General features: G+C 33.8%; 1 protein-coding gene across 7 annotated transcripts in view; it reads right to left on the reverse strand.

Annotated features, from left to right (window-relative positions):
- The window catches only part of NAV3 (neuron navigator 3), a 718,003-nt gene that overhangs the window by 209,984 nt on the left and 488,663 nt on the right, over positions 1-19,356 (reverse strand). For all 7 annotated transcript variants that reach the window (XM_036236231.1, XM_036236227.1, XM_036236233.1 and 4 more), the window contains 2 exons: positions 8,329-8,446; positions 7,633-7,685 (listed from right to left, as the gene is read on the reverse strand). In XM_036236231.1, the coding sequence (XP_036092124.1) occupies positions 7,633-7,685; positions 8,329-8,446 (171 nt within the window). The remainder of the gene's footprint in view (positions 1-7,632; positions 7,686-8,328; positions 8,447-19,356) is intronic.

Below are 19,356 nucleotides of genomic sequence, written 5' to 3' on the forward strand. Positions count from 1 at the left end.
AAATAGCAGAGCCAGAGTTCAAACTCAACACTTTCAGTCTCCAATGAATTTGCTTTCTGCCACATGATGCTTTTTACTATTGTAATTAAGATATTCTGACTGAGCCATTTCCAGCCTTTGATTCAAGCTCTGTGCATGACTGACAGGCAGCTAGACATAGTGCCTTGTTATTTATTTATGATGAAGTTATAAAACTGTTCTAAACTTAGATAATACTTACTTATATAGATCTACACATAACAATTATTTGCCAAATGCATGATTTAATCACAAATTCTATAAATCATTATTTTTCTCACACGCCTACACCCCCAACCTAACCCAAGTTCATATTCCTGCCACAGATGAAAGAAGTGAGTGTAGTGTAATGAGCATAGTATTAAAGTAAAATGTCTATTTACATTGCAAGATTGGAGGTGAGGAAGGGAGAAGGAAAGGGACCAAAACGTTAGAGAAGAAGGAGGAGAAGGAGGGGAAGGAAGGGAGAGTTGAGAGCGAGGAGGAGGAACAGAAAATGATTAAAATTCGAAGACTTGTATCTAGGCCTTATTTTGTTAAACATATTTGTTAATAAGTTTAAAAGTAATTTGGCTTAGAAATGAGACAAAACATGAATTCTTCTTACTAAATAGGGACACGGGAAGCCTCAATGAGACCCAGTTCCTTTGAAGGTTTGCTGTGATGACTAATGAAAAGTGCAAGCAACACATCTAGCACAGCACCGGGTCTATACAGCTGACAGTCAATCAACAGGTGAATCGATAGGTGATGCTGATATTGCCAAACTCTCAGGTCTGTCTCTACAATTTGTTATTTCTATGGTATGAATTATTGTTCTGTTTGAAACATGGCTAATGAAAATCAAGTGGGTGATATGATATTAAGTGTAACCAGAAATGTCATAAATTCTTCTGTGTCTATCCATACAAGTCAGTTTAATTTAATTGATATTAAAATTATTTAAATACAATGTCATAAAGCAACTAGCTTGGACATGCCAATTGATTTTCAAGTAACTTATCAAAAATAAACTTTTCAAATTAGATCAAATGAACAATATTCCTATTTCGTTTCCTTTTTCTCTCTTTATGGAAGTAATTTTTATAACATTTAATCACAGAGTTTTAAGCTAAGAATATCACAGTTCATATTTAAAATGGTCTCATATCTTAGTATACTGTTTTCTGAATTAGGGTTTTTAAAATTGTTCTACTGTTATATATTATACCACTGAGTATTACAAATGGTAATTTTCTATTAAATTTCAAGAGGGGAATTGAAAATGATGGAGTAGTAAGTTCTTTTATTTAAATAAACTAGATTACTAATGATAATAAAAACTAAAATTATGAAAAGATTGTTAGAAAATGTTTCATAATACTAGATGTGACTGTATTTTTTTGTTGTTCTTGTTTACTGGGATACTGGTCTATCACTCAGAAACATTTATAGCATTTTAAGTTAAAACATCAGGATAAAGAGCATACTAAATGTTTAAGAAAGTGGTAGATATTCAAATTTATGATAGAAATATTAACTATATTTCTCAATGGTTATATGTACATACATATAGGTTATATATTTTCTTCAAAAAAGAAAAAATTTCTATTTTCTCTCCAAAAAGAAAGAAAAAAATGTACAGGGAATATGGAATCCAATCCAAAAGTTTTAGTTATTTTACTTCAATTTCTATTTGTCCCGCTTAGAGACGCACTAATTTAAATATGATACTCCTAAGAAGAACATTAAACCATTTATTCTATAATATAAAGTTAATGCAGAAAAGCATTCTGCTATTTTCAACATTTATTTAATTTCTGAATGGAAGACCACATAACTCCTATAAAAATATAATTTCCATGTTTCTGTTGCTTTTCTTTATAAATCCAATTTATTGTATTTTAGGAAATACCTTTCTCATTTTACTATGAATGTAGTTTTAAAAAGCAGTAAAGATCGAAAACCCAAATATATCTCTTAGAATATTGAGCCGAATCCATGATCTTTATTGTTTTGTTAAATCAATCCAGCAAGCCAGAGTTCTAATGGACTTTAGAGTTCATCGATCCAATTTCTTCATTGCAGAAATGTGAGGATATTGAGCATTTTAGTGAATTCTTTTTTCCTGGGTCAAAAATCAGAATTAGAATTCCAACGACCATTGTCCTTTCGACATGACACTCCTCCTCTTAATGTCTCTGTGTTATTTCAATGGCTTCATTTGAACTTTAAATTACTAGTATACAGAGAACTTCTAGAGACATACTCAGTTTCAAAAATTATCACGGTGATACTCGAATAACAAATATAAATTTCTGAATGCTAGTAGTTTACGCTTATTCTTCCAAAGTTTGAAACTATATGAAAAGAATGAAATCATTAAAGAAACTATAAAGTAGAGATTTTCATTTAGTATTTTGTTAGAGATAAGAGCTATATTTTTAGTAAAACATTTGTCTTCATTAAGCTATCTTTTTCTAGCCATTCCAGAAGATGAACAGTTTCAAAAATGGCAGGAGATCATGTGAGTGGAATAACTTAGTAATATTCCACTCCTCTGAGTCATAGTGCTAGAATTCTACATTATACCATTTATAACATTTTACTAAACCTTTAAGAGCATTCCAATATTTTACCTCTTCCCTGTTTGGTTAGGAACCTCATCTTCTTATCTTACATAATAGATCTTTTAAAAGATTAGCAATTACAAGCAATGGCTGAAAGAATTAAAACTTTAAAGGATAGAGTACTGATAAAAGCACAGGATACTTTTACTATCAAGAATAGTTTTCCTGTCTAGATAATGGTAAACTATAGGAATGTAATAAAGATGCCTGTGAAACCTATAATGGTAATTATTCTGGAAGTCACAACCCTGTGGTTCATAGAATTAGAGAACTGAGAGAGGCCTGAAACCTAATTTTCTATCTTCTAAGAATAAAAAAGGGTAAGAGGCAAAAGACTTCCAAAAATCCTCATAGCAGCAAGATTTAAATAACATGATATCATAGAAAACAAGGTTGAAGATTGTGGCTGAAAATAACTGAGCTACCAGGGTGAGGTGAAGGGACAAGCAGCAAAGAGGAAGGATAAGCTGTGAACCACATCTGCCAGATCCTTGGCCATGCCTCATAATCTAATTTTTGGTTTGCAACTATTTCACATAATTACATTTCCTAATCCCTCTATGCATTTGTGAAGATCCTAAAATATAATGGTCTATTTTAAAATAAAAAAAAATTATTTTCAAAACAAATTTTCCCCTACATGTCTTACATTTTTGTCTAAGAAGTCTGCACTTGTGCCTCTGCATTTCAAATAAATGTTGGGCATTTTTTCTGCTATTTTTAATCTGCTGGGCATTCCGGACATTCCAAGTATTTATAGTTTACAAATTTATTTCCTCGTGTAATCTCACCAAAGTTATGGCATGCAGTATATATTTTGAATCCTGATACCACCCACCTAGAAATTATTGAACAGGTGTTTTCCATATTAGTAACTTCGTCATTGAATGAGGTTAAATATAGTGTTGAATAAGCTCTTACAAGCTAAATTCTGTTTTTCAGGATGAGTTTAGTCTCAAGTTTATTAAAAACAGCCATGCCTTTAAAACTTAGAATAAATATGAATTACAATTTCTCAATAATTATGTTAATAAATTGCTGAATGGGCAAGTTCCTATTTTTCTTAAATATGTACTCTGGTCCATGTTATTTGAAAGAGTTATTATTGTATTTTTCTTTACCTATAATTAGATACTATAATTGAATTTTTCTTTACATTAAAAGGTAACCAGTAAAGAATCACATGGAAACAACTTAGTATTATCTAATGTTTGAAGTCATTATTATACTGATTTGAATTCCTTCAATTTCTATATAATCCACTTTAAAATACCCACATCTTCATGCATCATACCCCACTATGACATGGCACAAAGGAAAATATACCCCCATTCTTTTCCAGCATTAAATATTTCACACAGACTTCACGCTTCCTCTTGTGCCACTTGCTGTGGGGTTTGGCATCATCATTTGTCTCCCCCTCCCCCTGGATCCTCCTCTCTCCTTACTGCTTCCCCTTTCTCTATCTGCTTCCCCCATTGCAAAAAAAAAAAAAAAAAAAAAAAAATCCTCTCGAAGTATTTGTTTTCAATTCCTCTCTTCAACAGATAGCTCCTAGAAAGATTATTCAAGACTCAATGGATATCTGCCTCCTTCGGTTACGCCTGTCTAATTACCAGAACAAACTTCCTCATCCCAATACTAGCTGGCTATGTAGCCTTTTATAGCATCTGCCATATATGCTTATCTTACTTCGCCCTGTCTCACTGGGTCAGTTCAAGTAGTACAGCTTAAGCTGCCATAGCTAACCTAAGGATTAACAATCCACATCTGCTGATCCACCCTCACAGTGGTGGGCTCACTCTCACCACTCTTTCCCTTTTCTGACTGCTATGCACCTGTTCATCACAAACATATCATGTCGCCCAAAGTGAAACCTTCAGCTTCCTTCCCTTCTGACTTTACATAGATCTCTTGTGAGTTCTCATCCTTGACCCTGGCTTCAACCATTATCTATGCACTAGGTATGATCTAACCAATACCTTACTCTTGACCTTCAGAAACACATGCCTAACTGCCTGAAGTTATCACCTTCCAATGGATATGTAGAACTCTACTTGTCAAAATATGCATTTGTCATTTTCCCTCTTGACCTTTCAGCCTGTTTTCTCCCTCTATATTAATCATTGTGTTTAATGGTAAACACGCATTCAGGCCAAGAAATTAGGAGTCATTTTATACTCCCTATACTCATCATCTCTCATATCCAATTGGAGACCAACACTCACATATTCTACAATTCTTGAAGGCATCTAGGGTGACCTTTTGCAATATTTACATCAGATCATGCCATAGCCCAGCCTTAAAAGTTTTCCAAATCCTCCCTAACCAACAAAAAATAACATACAAATTCCATTTGGTCCTAAATGATGAGGCGTCCACCATCCCTTCCAAACATCTCTCATCGTGCTGAAACCACAGTGGTCTTCTGTCTGTTTCTGGAACATAGCAAGCTCATGCCTTCATAGTGCCTTTGTTCTTGCCTATGCAGCACTGCTGCTATTTGTTCCTGCGGTCCTCAAATGTCCCTACACCCAGCACCTTAGGTGCTCAGTTAACATTAGCTAAATGTGAACTGCCTGGCTGTTACAGAAATCCATCAATATATTGTAGATTCATACCACAAGAGAACTTCTATTCTTAAAAGCTTTTATCACCGATAAGAGTTATGAAGTCTGAAATTTAAATAAAAACGATTTGTGACTAAAAGTAGTAGCAGCAGCCAAAGGCCATAAAAGATCGGTATACAAAAAGATGTGGTCAAAGTAGTTCTATGAGTAAGGAGAGCATTCACTCTTACTAACACGGAACCTCTCTGTTATTACACAATTAAGAAAAAGGCAATATCCTGTTAGAAATTGATATATGAAATTCATAAGCCTAGTCATGCTATCATAATTTTCTTTCTTCTACTTTCTGGTCTCAGTTAAAATCTGGAATTTTTACTCATTAATAACATAGTGGTAATGGCAGTTAAGAATGGAGGCAAAAATAATTCAATCCAAAAAGTTACATTTATATCATATGCAGTCTTCTGAACCAACATATCAAAGGCATGCCAATATGAATCAAAGTTCAACCGCATCAGAAAAAATTAGGATCCAGTCACTCTTATTCAAAATACAATGTGATTCTGACTAATATTTTTTGGCTGGAAAAATTACCTTTTCATAGCATTTTCATTTCTCAGGATTTGATTTTTTCAAATTAATTTTTATCAGAAGCAGAAACATCAGCATGACATGCATACTAGATGTTACATGACCTTTTGGAGCTAATAAGTAGTAGGAAGTAGTAAAAAAATTAACAGTCTGATGCTCATGAGGATATTTTTCATGTGGAGATTTGTAGAACCCTTGATATAGATGTTTCAATATCTAAGAACTACATCTCTTTCCATTTATGAACTTTTGAGGGTTTGTTTTTCCCCTGTCATGAAGTATTAGTTTGGTTGTTCATCAGATTCTCCATAATCTGAATCAAATTGTAATGATAGCAGAGAAGGTAAGAGTTTTAGTATCTATAACACTTCCTTATGGTTGAAATAATAAAAGCAAAACCAGCAGTATTGGGCTTAAGAAACATATAATATTCAGGAACTATAAAGCTTTTCAATATAAAGCCCTAAAAATCTTTTAACAGGTGTTAATTCAAACTTTTTACAAAGTTTGCAGCAATACTGTTCTGCATTTCCATATCGGCTTAGGTAGTGAAGGATGTTTATACTTATATATCGTTATCATATCCTAATTAGGGTTCATGTTTTAGATGAGAAAGCTGAGGCTCAGAGAGGTGACGTATCTTTCCCAGCATCACATGCTTTTATTGTAGCAGGGTCTGAAGGTTTTATTACTGCTTTCAGTAAAACTTCAGAAAACAACTACAATTAATTTCCATAGATTCCTGCTTATGCCCAGAGTTATTAAATAAGGAATTTTCCTTAAAACTTAAGTATTTTACAGAGTTTTTCTTTACAGTGATTTTTTTCACAACAGGTACACAGAGTTCACGACATTGTAATAGGTCGTTAAAGTGCTTATTAAATACACATGCACACACACAGCCGATGTACTAATCATTCTTTAAAAATAAATCCCTTTTATTATTTGGATTTCAGTTTTCTTACATTGAGTAAAGCAGATCAAAAGGACGAAAAAGTTCATAATTCTTTTTTTATTCTTCCAGTCACTGACAATTAAGAATTCATTAAGTTTATTCAAAACGTCTATTCTGTACTAAAAAGAAGATGCCTCATATTGTGAATTTTATCTACCATCCTGATTATATTTGTCGATGTAAGTTCAGTAAAGGCATTTAGTGTTTTAGGTTGTCCTAGAAAACTCGGTTGTGGCTATTTAATTAAGAAAGGGTAAGTTTGTCTTTCAGCAATTTATCAATCTATTGTTTTATCATAAGATTTAAAGTGTTACCAGTTGGTAAGAATAAGATAAGACTAGGAGAGACAGACCTCTAGATGGACAACTTTCCAGAAAACGCTATGAATCATGTCTCACAATTAGTCACTGCTCAGCGAGCTTCCAGCAGCATTCCTTTAGAGCTGTTTCCAAAAGTGCTGAGGCATCCATGTGTTTACAGTGTACTTTGTTACGAACAAATACTATTTATATATTTTAAACATGCACATGGCAAGTTCTGTTCTTCAAGCCAGTTGTTCAGACAAAAAGGCTCCAGTTAAAATTGGAAATGGGTTTTATTGCCACCAAGACCAGTGTTAAATTATTAAAACATCAGAATAACAGCCACAAAAAAGATGGCAAGGATGTAATAAAACACCTGGATGTACGTTACGCAGGAGTCTACATATTCAACCGTACTGATGCTATCAGTTGGTTCTTAAATTGCACCCCCGAAATGCATATAATGTGATCAAATGATTTCTTAAACAAACAGGAGGTCATGCAAAATAATTTTCTAGTCCATTTACAAATGCAGTTAAATCTGGAAGTGAAGATAAGCACATATTTAGAATAAATATGATTCTTACCATCTGAGACTGACTCCTAGGACATCCATTGATATCTTCAACTTTTTCATTTGCTAAAGGCAAGAAATAAAATAAAAGAGAGAAAAAAAGAATGACATGCTTAAGCAATGAAGTGAAACAAAAGAGAAGACTAAAAAACAAATAAGCAAACAAACAAACAAAAAAACACCAAGCAAAATGCTGCTGCTATACTCTGTCTCCCAAGCCACGTACAAGAGGTCACACTTGTTAGCAGCCGCCAATTCCATATGCACAAATCAGGCAAATTTAAAAAAAAAAAAAAAAAAAAGTGAGTGAGAAGGAAGTTGCTGCTAATTCTTTTGCCTGTGCCAAATGACTGCTGACATGAAACTTTTCACAATTGTCCCTGCTGGATCAGGATACAGTTTCAAGGAATCTCCAAGTGTATGAGTTACTCCAGCTAATGAAATGCACACATGGGAGACATATGGTTTAATGAAGCATTCATTTCTGACAATTCAGTGTATGTAAAGATACAGTTCTAACTATTTAAAAGTATGACCAAACTGCCTTTTTGAAACATTCTCACATAAACATTTTTAATAAAATCACGGGAGAGCTACATTAATCTCAGAGACACATGGACCAAGTTTGTATGCATTCGACTTAATTGTATTTTACCAAAAGGGGTGGGAGCAGAGAATTTCATAGTTTTGCTCAGAGGGCAGGTCTTACCAATGATCTGGATGATTTCGGCTAGCAGTACTCCATCTGCAATGTCTTGCTGCAAATCCTTGATCAGCCGCTTGTGGCCTGATTTTGCTAGGTAGTGGTTGGCCCAGTCAGTGTAAATCTGTTTAACAGAGGGAGGGAAGAAGTGAGATGTGATGAGGAAAAAGAGAGATAATAAAAATGCGTAAGACAAATGTTGGATTCAAAGGGAAGCTATTCTGGATCACATTCCAGCTTAAGAAGTCATAGCTCAAAAGGAAATAGTTGTAAAACAATTTTTAAACAGCTCTTTCCCTCACTTATCTCTTGTTTCAAAGGGGGATGATTCACTCTCTTTCAAAACCAGGGACCAGTCGCTTGTGACACAGCAAATCTCCCTTCCTGGATGACTCCTGTTTGCAAATCAGTTTGGGATTTCACTCTCTTTCCCCTGGTTCTAGAATACTGTAGACATAATCTCACATATCTTTGTAAAAGAAAGCCACCTGGACTGATTTATACAGAAACCTTACTATAAAAATTTGTGTTTCTCTGAGACTTTATTAAATTTGTTACATGTGACATAGATTGTGACAATATTTTGGCATCATTTTATGAAATAATTGAAAATGCTTAAGATATTTTATTTGGACTGTCATCTCCCATTTCAACCTCTTAAAACGTGTTTATATAAGAGATATAGGAAGCAAATTCACTTACTACATAGAAACAACAATACAGAATTGAGAAGGTTGGCAATTTGACAGAGTAAAGGTGACTCTTGACAACAGATTATAATATAAGGAAAAGCTGAAACTTCAAAAATTTCATAAAAAATAAAATATTAACTAATTTTTCAAATGTTATGGTATACCTACTAATGAAATATAATCCAACTGAAAGGAAATAAATAAGTTTAAGACTTCAATTTCATGGTGGCTCATATAAACATAATAGTAAGATTTTTCAAGGCAGGCTATGATATGTAATATAATAGAAGAATGTGAAATCTGAAATGAGAATTGAGAAGGGGAAGTAACTGAGAAATATGCACATAAAAATGTGTTATAGAAGCACTGGACTTAGAACTGGGAACAAAGTGAAACCTGAACACAAGGGAAGGGAAGGGCTTTCCCTACAGAGGGTATGAAATGCAGAGAGAATAAGAAATCAAAGACATAGTTGTTAAATCTGTAGTTAAAACAGGGTTCTGAAAATAGAACAAATTAGACTGGAAAGGTAAATTGTATTTTATAGTCATGAACACTGAATGCCAAGCAAATTGTAAAACTTTTTTATATCTAACAAAACTAATACATGTTTTTTTGCAAAAATAAAGTAAAATAAATCAGAAGTGAAAGCCTCCCCACAATTTGCAACCACACCCACTTTTGAATGATTTGGTATGAATAGTTCTAGCATTTTTTCTATGACGCCACGTTACACATACACACAGTAGGATTTTAAACCACACCTGGCTCAAATTTTATATAGCATTGTGTATTTTTCAATTGTGTAAGAATATTTTAAAAACACTGTCAAACCATTTCATATATATTTATCTCACTATCTTTGATATTCTATTGTAGATAATATTAATCCCCCTGTTGAAGGATATTTAATTTATTTAAACATGTTTCCATTATATTTAAAGTTGTAAGAGATGTCCTTATATACCTATCTTTGCATATTTATATGTTAGAATATTTCAAGAGGTGATTTTCTTGAAAGCGACATTATAGTGACATTGGTTAACAAAATCCAATAAGTTTCAGCTGTACACTTTAACAGTAAGGCATATATATGTTTACACTGTGTGTTCACCTTCCATAGTTAGATTTCTTTTTGTCACCACATATTTGACCACGCCCCTTTACATCATTTGCCTCCCCTTTTCCCCGACTCCCTACCCTCTGGTAACCACTAGTCTATAGTCCATGTCCATGAGTCTCTGTTTGTTTGTCCTGTTCATTTGTTGCTTTTAGATTTGTATCCCACATATAAGTGATATCATATGATTTTCAACTTCTGTCTGCCTTATTTCACTTAGCATGATTATCTCGAAGTCTATCCCTGTTGTCACAAATGGCAGTATTTCATCTCTTCTTATGGCTAAGTAATATCCCGTTGTATAAATGTACCACAGCTCCTATAGCCAGTCACCTATCGTAGGACACTTTGAGTGCTTCTATGTCCTGGCTACTGTGAATAATGCTGTTATGAACACAGGTGTACAAATATCTTTTCAAATACGGGTTTTCAAGTCTTTAGGGTAAATACCCAGTAGAGGGATTGCTGGATCATACGGTAGATCAATTCTTAGTTTTTTAAGGAACCTTTATACTGTTTTCCATAGTGGCTGCATCAATTTGCCAGTTGGGCCTGGTTTTGAGGGCCAGCAGACCACTTACCAGCACTGAGACCTTGAACAAGTTACTTATACTTTCTAAACCTCAGATTCCTCATCTGCATAATAATAGTAATAATTACATTACAGGATTATGTCAAGATTAAACAGGGTAGTGCTTATAAAGTACCTGTCTCAGTAAGCCCTGAAAAAAAATTATTATTATTATTATTATAGCATCTAGTTTTGTTTGTTATGATGGTTTTCTAACAAATATTTATTAAAGTTATAGTCCGGCAGAGGTTAAAAAATTTAAGAGCACTGGCAGAGACTGAAGAAATTGCACTCCTTGCTTCTAACACTACTCACTTCTCTGACTCCTCATGCCTTCTGATTCACTGGGACCACAGATCTGTCCGCCATCCAAACTCAGAGGAATGTATCTAATTTTAAGGCCATCATGTTCTCATTCAGATCTACAATGCCTCCATCGAGATTTCACCTTCATAAAACTCCATATTGCATGGATTTGGTTTTATGAAGACATTAAATTATGGAAAAAAAGATTTATTTAAATGTACACACGATGGAATATATTAAAAATGAAAACAAGCGTATTTTTATTCCCAAATTCATGTCAACGATGCTTTAGCCTCTATCCAAATCCTTCCTGGGACTTAGGTGAGAAAACCAATGTGAAGCCAGCTGGTTGGCTTCAAGATGTGGATGGGAAAACCTCTGATTTGGCTCATGAAACAATGTTTATCAGGAATTCCAAGCCTAAGAGCTTTGACTTGTCCAGCATCCCTAACATGGGAAACTTTGCTTAGACAGTAGCTCTGAGTTTAGTTGCAGCCTATGAAATCAATTCAGACTACATAAATAAATTTAAAATAAGTCTCCATTAAAAATATAAGTCTTATATACTTTATTTTAGTTATTATTTCTAATAAACATATGTAAATAACATCTGAGACCCTTCAGTGCCTTTCAAGAATGCTATAATCTAGATAAGGAAATATAAAATAATTACAAAGCAACTTATAAATGTATATTTTAGATATCGTATATTTTTATGTCTCTTTAAAATAAAAAAATAAATTAAAAAAATGAAATACGCGGTGTGTTTTTAATAAGACAGTCTTAAAGCAAAGGACACATAGAATATAAATGTATTTAGAACTCGTCAATTAATTTCTTGTAATATTCTGCTGAGAGAGGATGCAAACAACCTTGTCAAGTGTCGTTTGAATCTATTCAAATAAATACAACAAAATGGTAAAAACATGTCCGGATTTTGGATCTGAATTCCAAAGTTGCCCTTGATTCAATCTACAAAAAAATAATCACAGTATTTAACCTCCTAAAATGAGCTACAAAATGTGTGGCGATGTATCTTGTAGAATTATGGTAAAACTTAATTAAAATTTTTTAATGAAGTTGAAATAATTGGAAACAGTGTCAAATTAATCATAAATCAGTGTTTGGTATTTTCTGTACAGAGTCAAGTATTTTAGTCATCAAGGTTCTGGCTAAAGCTTTAAATAGATTTTACTGCTCTACTTCTGAAGCCAGTTTTCCTCAACTGTTTTAATTGCAATGTTAGGAATATAAATGTCAACTCATGTAATAATTACATTTCAGTTAATTCAGAAGAATTAATGAGATTATATTTACCAAAGGGCTATTTATAAATTCTAGCATAATGGTATTCATAATTCATTTACAGCAATTAAAATAACAAAAATCAAAGGTACTATGTATGGCATATTTTGTATGTCATATTTAATAGCATGAATTTTAGGAACTATTAAGCGATAGCACGTATTCTTTGAGGAACTTTCTATACTTTCAGAATTTCTACTTTGCACATACTATCTATGTGGAAATTAATTGAATATTTATTTTCTCTCAGTGCCCAAATTTTCTCATCTGAAAAAATGGCCATACTAGTATTATCTCTAATGGGACTATCGTAAGGATTGAATAAATTTATAATTTTGGAATGTGGCCCTTCACTTAATAACTGAAATTATATTGATATTTTCATTTATGACGGCACTTATCTGTTGAAATAACAACATCTATTTTCATATTGGGAATAGGACATTTTTGCATGAACAGAAATAGACCTAAATCTAAGCTGATGGGAAAGGAAATGACAGGGTTTATTGTACTAACTATAGTATGTGCTGATTTTTTCACCTGTAGTTTCTTCACAAAGAACATAACTGAGGTTATAATACAAACCGTGGCATAATACAAACTGCATAATCAAATCAAACCAGCCAACACTGAATGAGTAGTGGGTGCTTCTCTGGGCACTATGGGTAACACTAAAAAAGGATGAGGCATATAATTTGTCTTTGAGGAGGGAGGGTAGAGGAGATAGGGAACAAATGAGATGATTTTGAGACCCAACTAGGTGTTCTCCGCAATGATGATTGTCTAGTCTCTCCCCTATCTTATCTATCAGGTGGCTTTCTAACTACTTAATTCCATGTCTAAATCATCATTCCCTACACTCTTCTGAAAACTCCTCAGCATTCATTTGAAGCTATATGTGTCACTCTCTAATCCTTCTTGCCACTCCAAGTATACTGGATACTTTGCTTCTTGAGTCAGTATTTTTTCCTCTAACTTTAAGTGTTATATTCATCCTGGGCAATTTCATGATCCGTGTGAACAAACCATCAAATATTCTGCCTGAAATTAAGTATATAACGAAGAACCACCTACTCTATCTTAAATGCACTGTGCCTATTAATGGTCTTTTTTTCTACAAAGAATATGACATTTTGTAAATTTTTGAAAAAGGAGTTGGATATTATAATTATACAGCACAATTCTGGTACTAATTCCAGTTTTATCTCGCTTAACTTCAATTGCATTTCCACTGCTACTAGCAGAATGAACAAAAGGACTATATAGCATTCTTCCTTCAAGATTTAGTGTCTACCAATAGTGTTGAAAGTGTTTTAAACAAGATAAATCATTTAACTCATTCAATCCTCAAAGTGCTGTAAGAGGAGAATGTGATTATCCATTTTAGAGGTGAGAATCTTAAAACAGAGAGGTGAAGTATTTTCCTCGGGTCACAACAGAAGTGCTGCATAGAGTCCAAATTTTCTGGCTTAGAATCTGTACTCCTAGCCCACACAAAAGGAAATATTCCATTTATGAGCCTTCCCTAATTCCAGCCTCCTGCAATTATTTCCATTGCATCTGATATCCATCTCAAAATATGGGGAAAACTCCTTTATTGGACCGCTACAACATCTGGCATCTATAGAATGCTCTATGGGAAATCCATCCTAACAGCTTGCAAAATTCTAATAATGCAGGTGACAACATGAACTAAAATCTGCATTTGAAATTGTATCAAAAAAGTATTTTAGAAAAACAGTTGAGATAACTTTTCTTCTCCCATTTTTCTAGGGGGGTAAAAAAGCATGATACTTGAGATTCTTTGATCTTCTTTTTATCTTAGTCTGATAATTGATGTAAATAGAGTAAATAAATTAAAGGTAAATATTAGCAACCAACCTTCGAAGACCAAATAATATGGCAGAAAATATGTGTAAGAAAATAATGTTAACGAAACACAAAGTTAAGAGAAAATAAGCATGTAGAAGTCTGCATTTCGGAGTTTCTAAGCTTCTGACCTGGGTTTTTCTACTCACATACCAATAATTAGCAGTGATGAACTGATAGAAATGGTTAGTATAAGCCAGCAGTTCTCAATGTATGGTCCCTGGACCAATATCCTCTGAGTCAACTTGTTTGAAATGCAAATTATCAGTCCTCACCCCAGATCTACTGACTCAGAAACTCTGAAGGTGGAGCCAGTAGTTTGAGTTTTAATAGGTCCTCCAGGTGATTCTGATGTATGCTAACTAATGTATAAGAACTACTGGCACAGGTAGGTGCTGTTCACAAATAAAAGTAGTTTTATTTCTAACATTTTAAACTGTATTTCAATGTAAAGAGAATACTGTTTCAATATAGAGAAGGATAACAAAAGTCTCATAACAAAACACTAAATATAGTAATATTCACTTTTACCTCTGAAACTTTTCTTGCTACCAAGAAAAACACACTGAACCCGCAAAATAATGATTGTAAATGCTTTTTGTAAATCATTCATTCCTATATTTAAGTACTTTAGATTATTAGTGATAAAGTTAGACATTTCTTTTAAAGTATTTTCAAGAGGGCAAAACATTCATTCATTCTTATTTATTTATTTATTTATTTATTTTAAAAGAGGTGAACCAGAGTCGTTTACATTTACTTAGGCTGAAAGCTGAGAAAAAAATACTTCCTGTTGTGCTAAAAATCAGCAGTAGAAAATGATGGAAATAAAAATGCAGCACTCTGAGGCTACTCCTAATACTCCTATCTAGCCATTCATCAATAGGCGGCAGGAGTGAAAGTTCCGGGACAAGCAAGAGACTTTTCAAAATATTTATTTTCTTGACATCTTTCTTCCCTTTTTATTACCTGAGCTCTAGGCAAACATAACACTATTTGGAAGATTTTGTCAGTCCTCATTGGAGCATATCTTATTTTTATAAATATTTGAAATTTTTGAAGCTATCACAAATTGTAATCTCACACACACACACACACACACACACATACATACATGAGACATGGTGAGATCTGTTGTCTAGTTTGCTATTTGCTAGGGACACTTTGATGGATCCAAAGTATATTCCAATCAGACACAATTATTCATCAGCTTCCTGTAGGTAGTTTCTCTCCAGTGACATGCTATAGCTCCAAATCACCACGGGTAGGGGCTAGAGCCACATAATTCCAAGACCACTAGCCAATAATGGCTGCTATTGTGCAGCTTTGTCACATCGCGAAGTAAAACCACTCACATAAGTCTCTTGACTGCTGAAAAGCATCAAGACTAGAAGCCATCATATTAACAGCTACTTTAAAAATATTCAAATTTCATCCTGAAATCCTTCCATTTTAAATGTACCCCAAAATTGCTAGATAAGGATTCCATTTGAATCCCTCATAAATTATTGCACATTAAGCAAAATGGAAAAGTAAATATGGGAAGAAAATACACAGTGCTCACTATATGATTTCACACTGTTTTTGTATACAAATACAAGGTAGCAAATAAAAATCAAAGATTCTAAATTGGCCAATATTTCATGTTAAAGCCCCCAAATCAAATTTTACAGTCTGTTTTCTTATAAACCTAACCCTGTGATTGCAGTTGTTCCTCAAGAGGTATGTGAAACATGGTCTAAAACTTTCATCTAACATGGAAGACTCAGGAAATAAAACTTCTCAGGAAGCAGGAAGGCTGATTTCAGTTGACATTGTTCTCCAATCCCCAAACCCTCTAAGGAAAAAAAAAAAAAAAAAGAGTTAAATTTTTGAAGCGTTTCAGAAGCAGAGCCTGGAGTCAGAAATTCTGGGCTCCTTTCCCAGTCCCATCACTTACTACTAGATCTTGAGTTTCCTCCTCTTTAATGCAAAGATTGTATTCTTATCTACCCCGCCTATCTCACAGGATTAATGTGAAGATTAACTGTAATAGAAAACATTTGCAAAAGCAGGATGTGTTATGCAAAATAAACCATCATTACTGTAATCAATAAAACATGCTACCTATGAATTACGTTTTAAAAATTTACCCAATATAAACATGCAATAATTTCAAATAACCGTTACACATGTATATTGAGATCAACTATTTGGGGGGTTTTCATTGCATTAATGAGACATAGAAACTAATTTATTTCCATAAAATATCTTTATCTTGAATTTATTCTCAGTTGATATCTTATGCATTACCTAGTCTATTGCAAGGAAGAGTGTATATACACTACCTATGTATAATTACAATGGATGGATTGCACAATTACTCCTCACTTTTGAGGAAGAGTTGAGTCAAGCAGGGTTCCAAAGCATAGAATATCCTATAGTAAGCAGATTCTCACAAAGGGACTTCACTTCCAGCCTTCCTTTCCTTCCATTTAGGTGGGAAAGTGTGGACTAATTCTCACCAATAAAATATGAGCTAAAGTGATATGCATCTCTTCCAAGCCTGGCCCATAAAAATATCTCATAGCTTATTCGACATCCTTTTTGCACTCAGGGCACTGGAAATACACACCTAGGTGGAACATGGAAGTCATGTAATGAAAATGGCAGAGCTTTCATCTGTCTGAGTTTTTGAGTGACTGCATAAACAGAACATCCCGGCTCAACAACTAACAACCAGAAAACTCCCTGGACCATGTGAGTGAGAAATAAACAGCTACTGTGCTGAGCCACTATAATCTAGGAGTTTGTTACAGGCTGATGTTGATTAAAATCACAGAAACTCTCCTTGTAGCAAAGGCTTTCTGCAGAAACACTCCCCTATGTCCGAGAATCTAATTACGAGTTCAACACAGGTCTAATGTCCATTCTCAATATTGCTGTTTCCCTTCTAAAGATCACTGCCCTGTACCCATAATCCTTAATGAGGACATTCCCTTCATTCTTGATATCTTTTCATTCACTCATTTAACATACATTTTTAAGTACTAATTATGAGCTCTTCATCACTGGAAACTCTCTTCCTTCTGAAGCTCTGAGCTTGGGCTCCCAGTGGTTCCATTCAATTTGTTACTACTGGTCTTGGGGTGGGGGTGTATGTATAGGTTCGTTAAATTTCCACATCTGAGGTTCTGGCACTTGGTATATAATTTGGGGACTTTTTCCCCCAATAAACAATAATAAAACAAGACTAAGTATTAACTATATCTAGTGTCCTAATTTTGCTCTACATTTTACAAAAAGGCATCTCATTTGTTCCTCACACTTTTCTTTTTGGTTGAATAGAGTAGGTGCTATAATCACAGTTCTACTTTACATACCTACAGAAGAGGTAATATGGGTTTAGGTACACTCAGAAAATTATCACGATTTCTATGGCAATGGTGGTGCCATATTTTAGTAAAACACATTGTTAATTTTTTGAAGATGATCAATTTCTAATTCCATTAAGTGTCTCACTTCTATTTTAGTTGTGACATGTGTGTTTGAAATTAAATTCTGTGACATAAAGTTAGAAAAATGTAAGCAATGGTTTTTAAAATTCAGAATTCTTAATTATCATAATCTAGTTGGTAGAATTTTGAAGCAATAGAAAAGGTATTTTTATTTTCTTAGATTGGGTTTAGGCTTGCTATACACCCTTGTGACATTCTTTTATTCTCTCTTTTATGTGTATTTATGTACCAAGAAATGGTCATTTATAATATTAATTATGGTACTTAAAAATCAGCAATAAATGCTCAATAATAGAAAACTTATTATTAAACATGGTTTATTCACCCTATAAAGTATTAAATAGCCATGAAAGAGAGAAATTTTAATACTTGTATAGCAAAATAAAAAAGTATAATGCAAAAAAGTAGAATATAAAATATTCTTGAGATGTGCACATAAAAAATACTAGAAGCAAATGCAGAGCATAACAGTATCTGTAGTGATACACTGTGCTTAAATATCTATTTTCTCTTAAAATTCTTTGTAATATATTTTTAAGTAATTAATATTTATTTCAAAGTATTATCTTATAGGTATTCTAGGAAAATTACAGAGAACACAACATTTCTTGGTCTTCGAGGGAAAAAAAATGACATATGTAGCGAGACTCTGGGTTCTAATCAATAATATGAACACTCATTATTATCTATCATTCCAACAGAGAGAGCCATAGGTAATAAGATGGGCTTTGGAGCACACATGGTTGAAGGATACATGTCAAAGGGACAAGAGAAACTGGACAAAGGCAAGAGCCCAAACTGGCACATTGTCTGAAAGCGCAAAACACCTTGGAGTGACCAGTTCAGGCTCAGAAAGTGAAAACAACACTTTTATAGGGCAACAACACAGTTGGGGGGCACACGGGAACTGCAAAAGTCAGAATAAAAGCTGATAAGGAATTTTCCCAGAACTAGAGAAATGGAGGTAGATAAATAACTAAAAGATCAAGGGATCAGAAAAGAAGCAGGATGTTCACAGGGGCCCAGTGACAAGAAAAGAAATTAGGAGATCGAATGCGAAATACCAGTTCACAGCTCAGAGATTTTAAAACACCGAGGCAGAGAATTATCCGGGGCAGCTATTCTGGCACCTTCAGGGAGAGCAGGTAATTGGAACTAATGGCTGAATTAAGGATTCTTCAGGGCTGAGAGAGGCAGTAGCTTCCTTTAAGCAAATGACCAGAAGCTCTTCACTCCAAGTTCACTGACATAGGATTCGGAGGTAGAGGTTTGCTCTAATTGCCATAGTTCCCATGAAGTTATTTACTTTCATGTGCTGAGCATTTTACAGGTATTATTTCATTTATACTCCCAAGGACCCTATGAAATGGGTGGCACTGTTATATTTACTTTATATAGAAGACAACTGAAAATAAGATCAGTTGATGAATTTGCCCCAAGTCAGTAACTAGCAAGTCACAGAGCCAGCTTTAAAATTGCTTCTCTTTCTCTTCAGTACCCACACATTTTCAAAAATACCACACTATCTTCTCTGTTGGTATAAACAATAAAAAAGATAACATTAAAAATTTTCAAGTCATTTGTACTTTTATTGCCCATATATACCCATAAAATAACTGCTTTCTTTAAGAGTATGTCACTTCAATCCTACGTTTTCTGTAGATGTTTCATCTT

This window comes from Rousettus aegyptiacus, unplaced genomic scaffold (genome assembly GCF_014176215.1).
Source record: "Rousettus aegyptiacus isolate mRouAeg1 unplaced genomic scaffold, mRouAeg1.p scaffold_m13_p_2, whole genome shotgun sequence".
Taxonomy (NCBI): domain Eukaryota; kingdom Metazoa; phylum Chordata; class Mammalia; order Chiroptera; family Pteropodidae; genus Rousettus; species Rousettus aegyptiacus.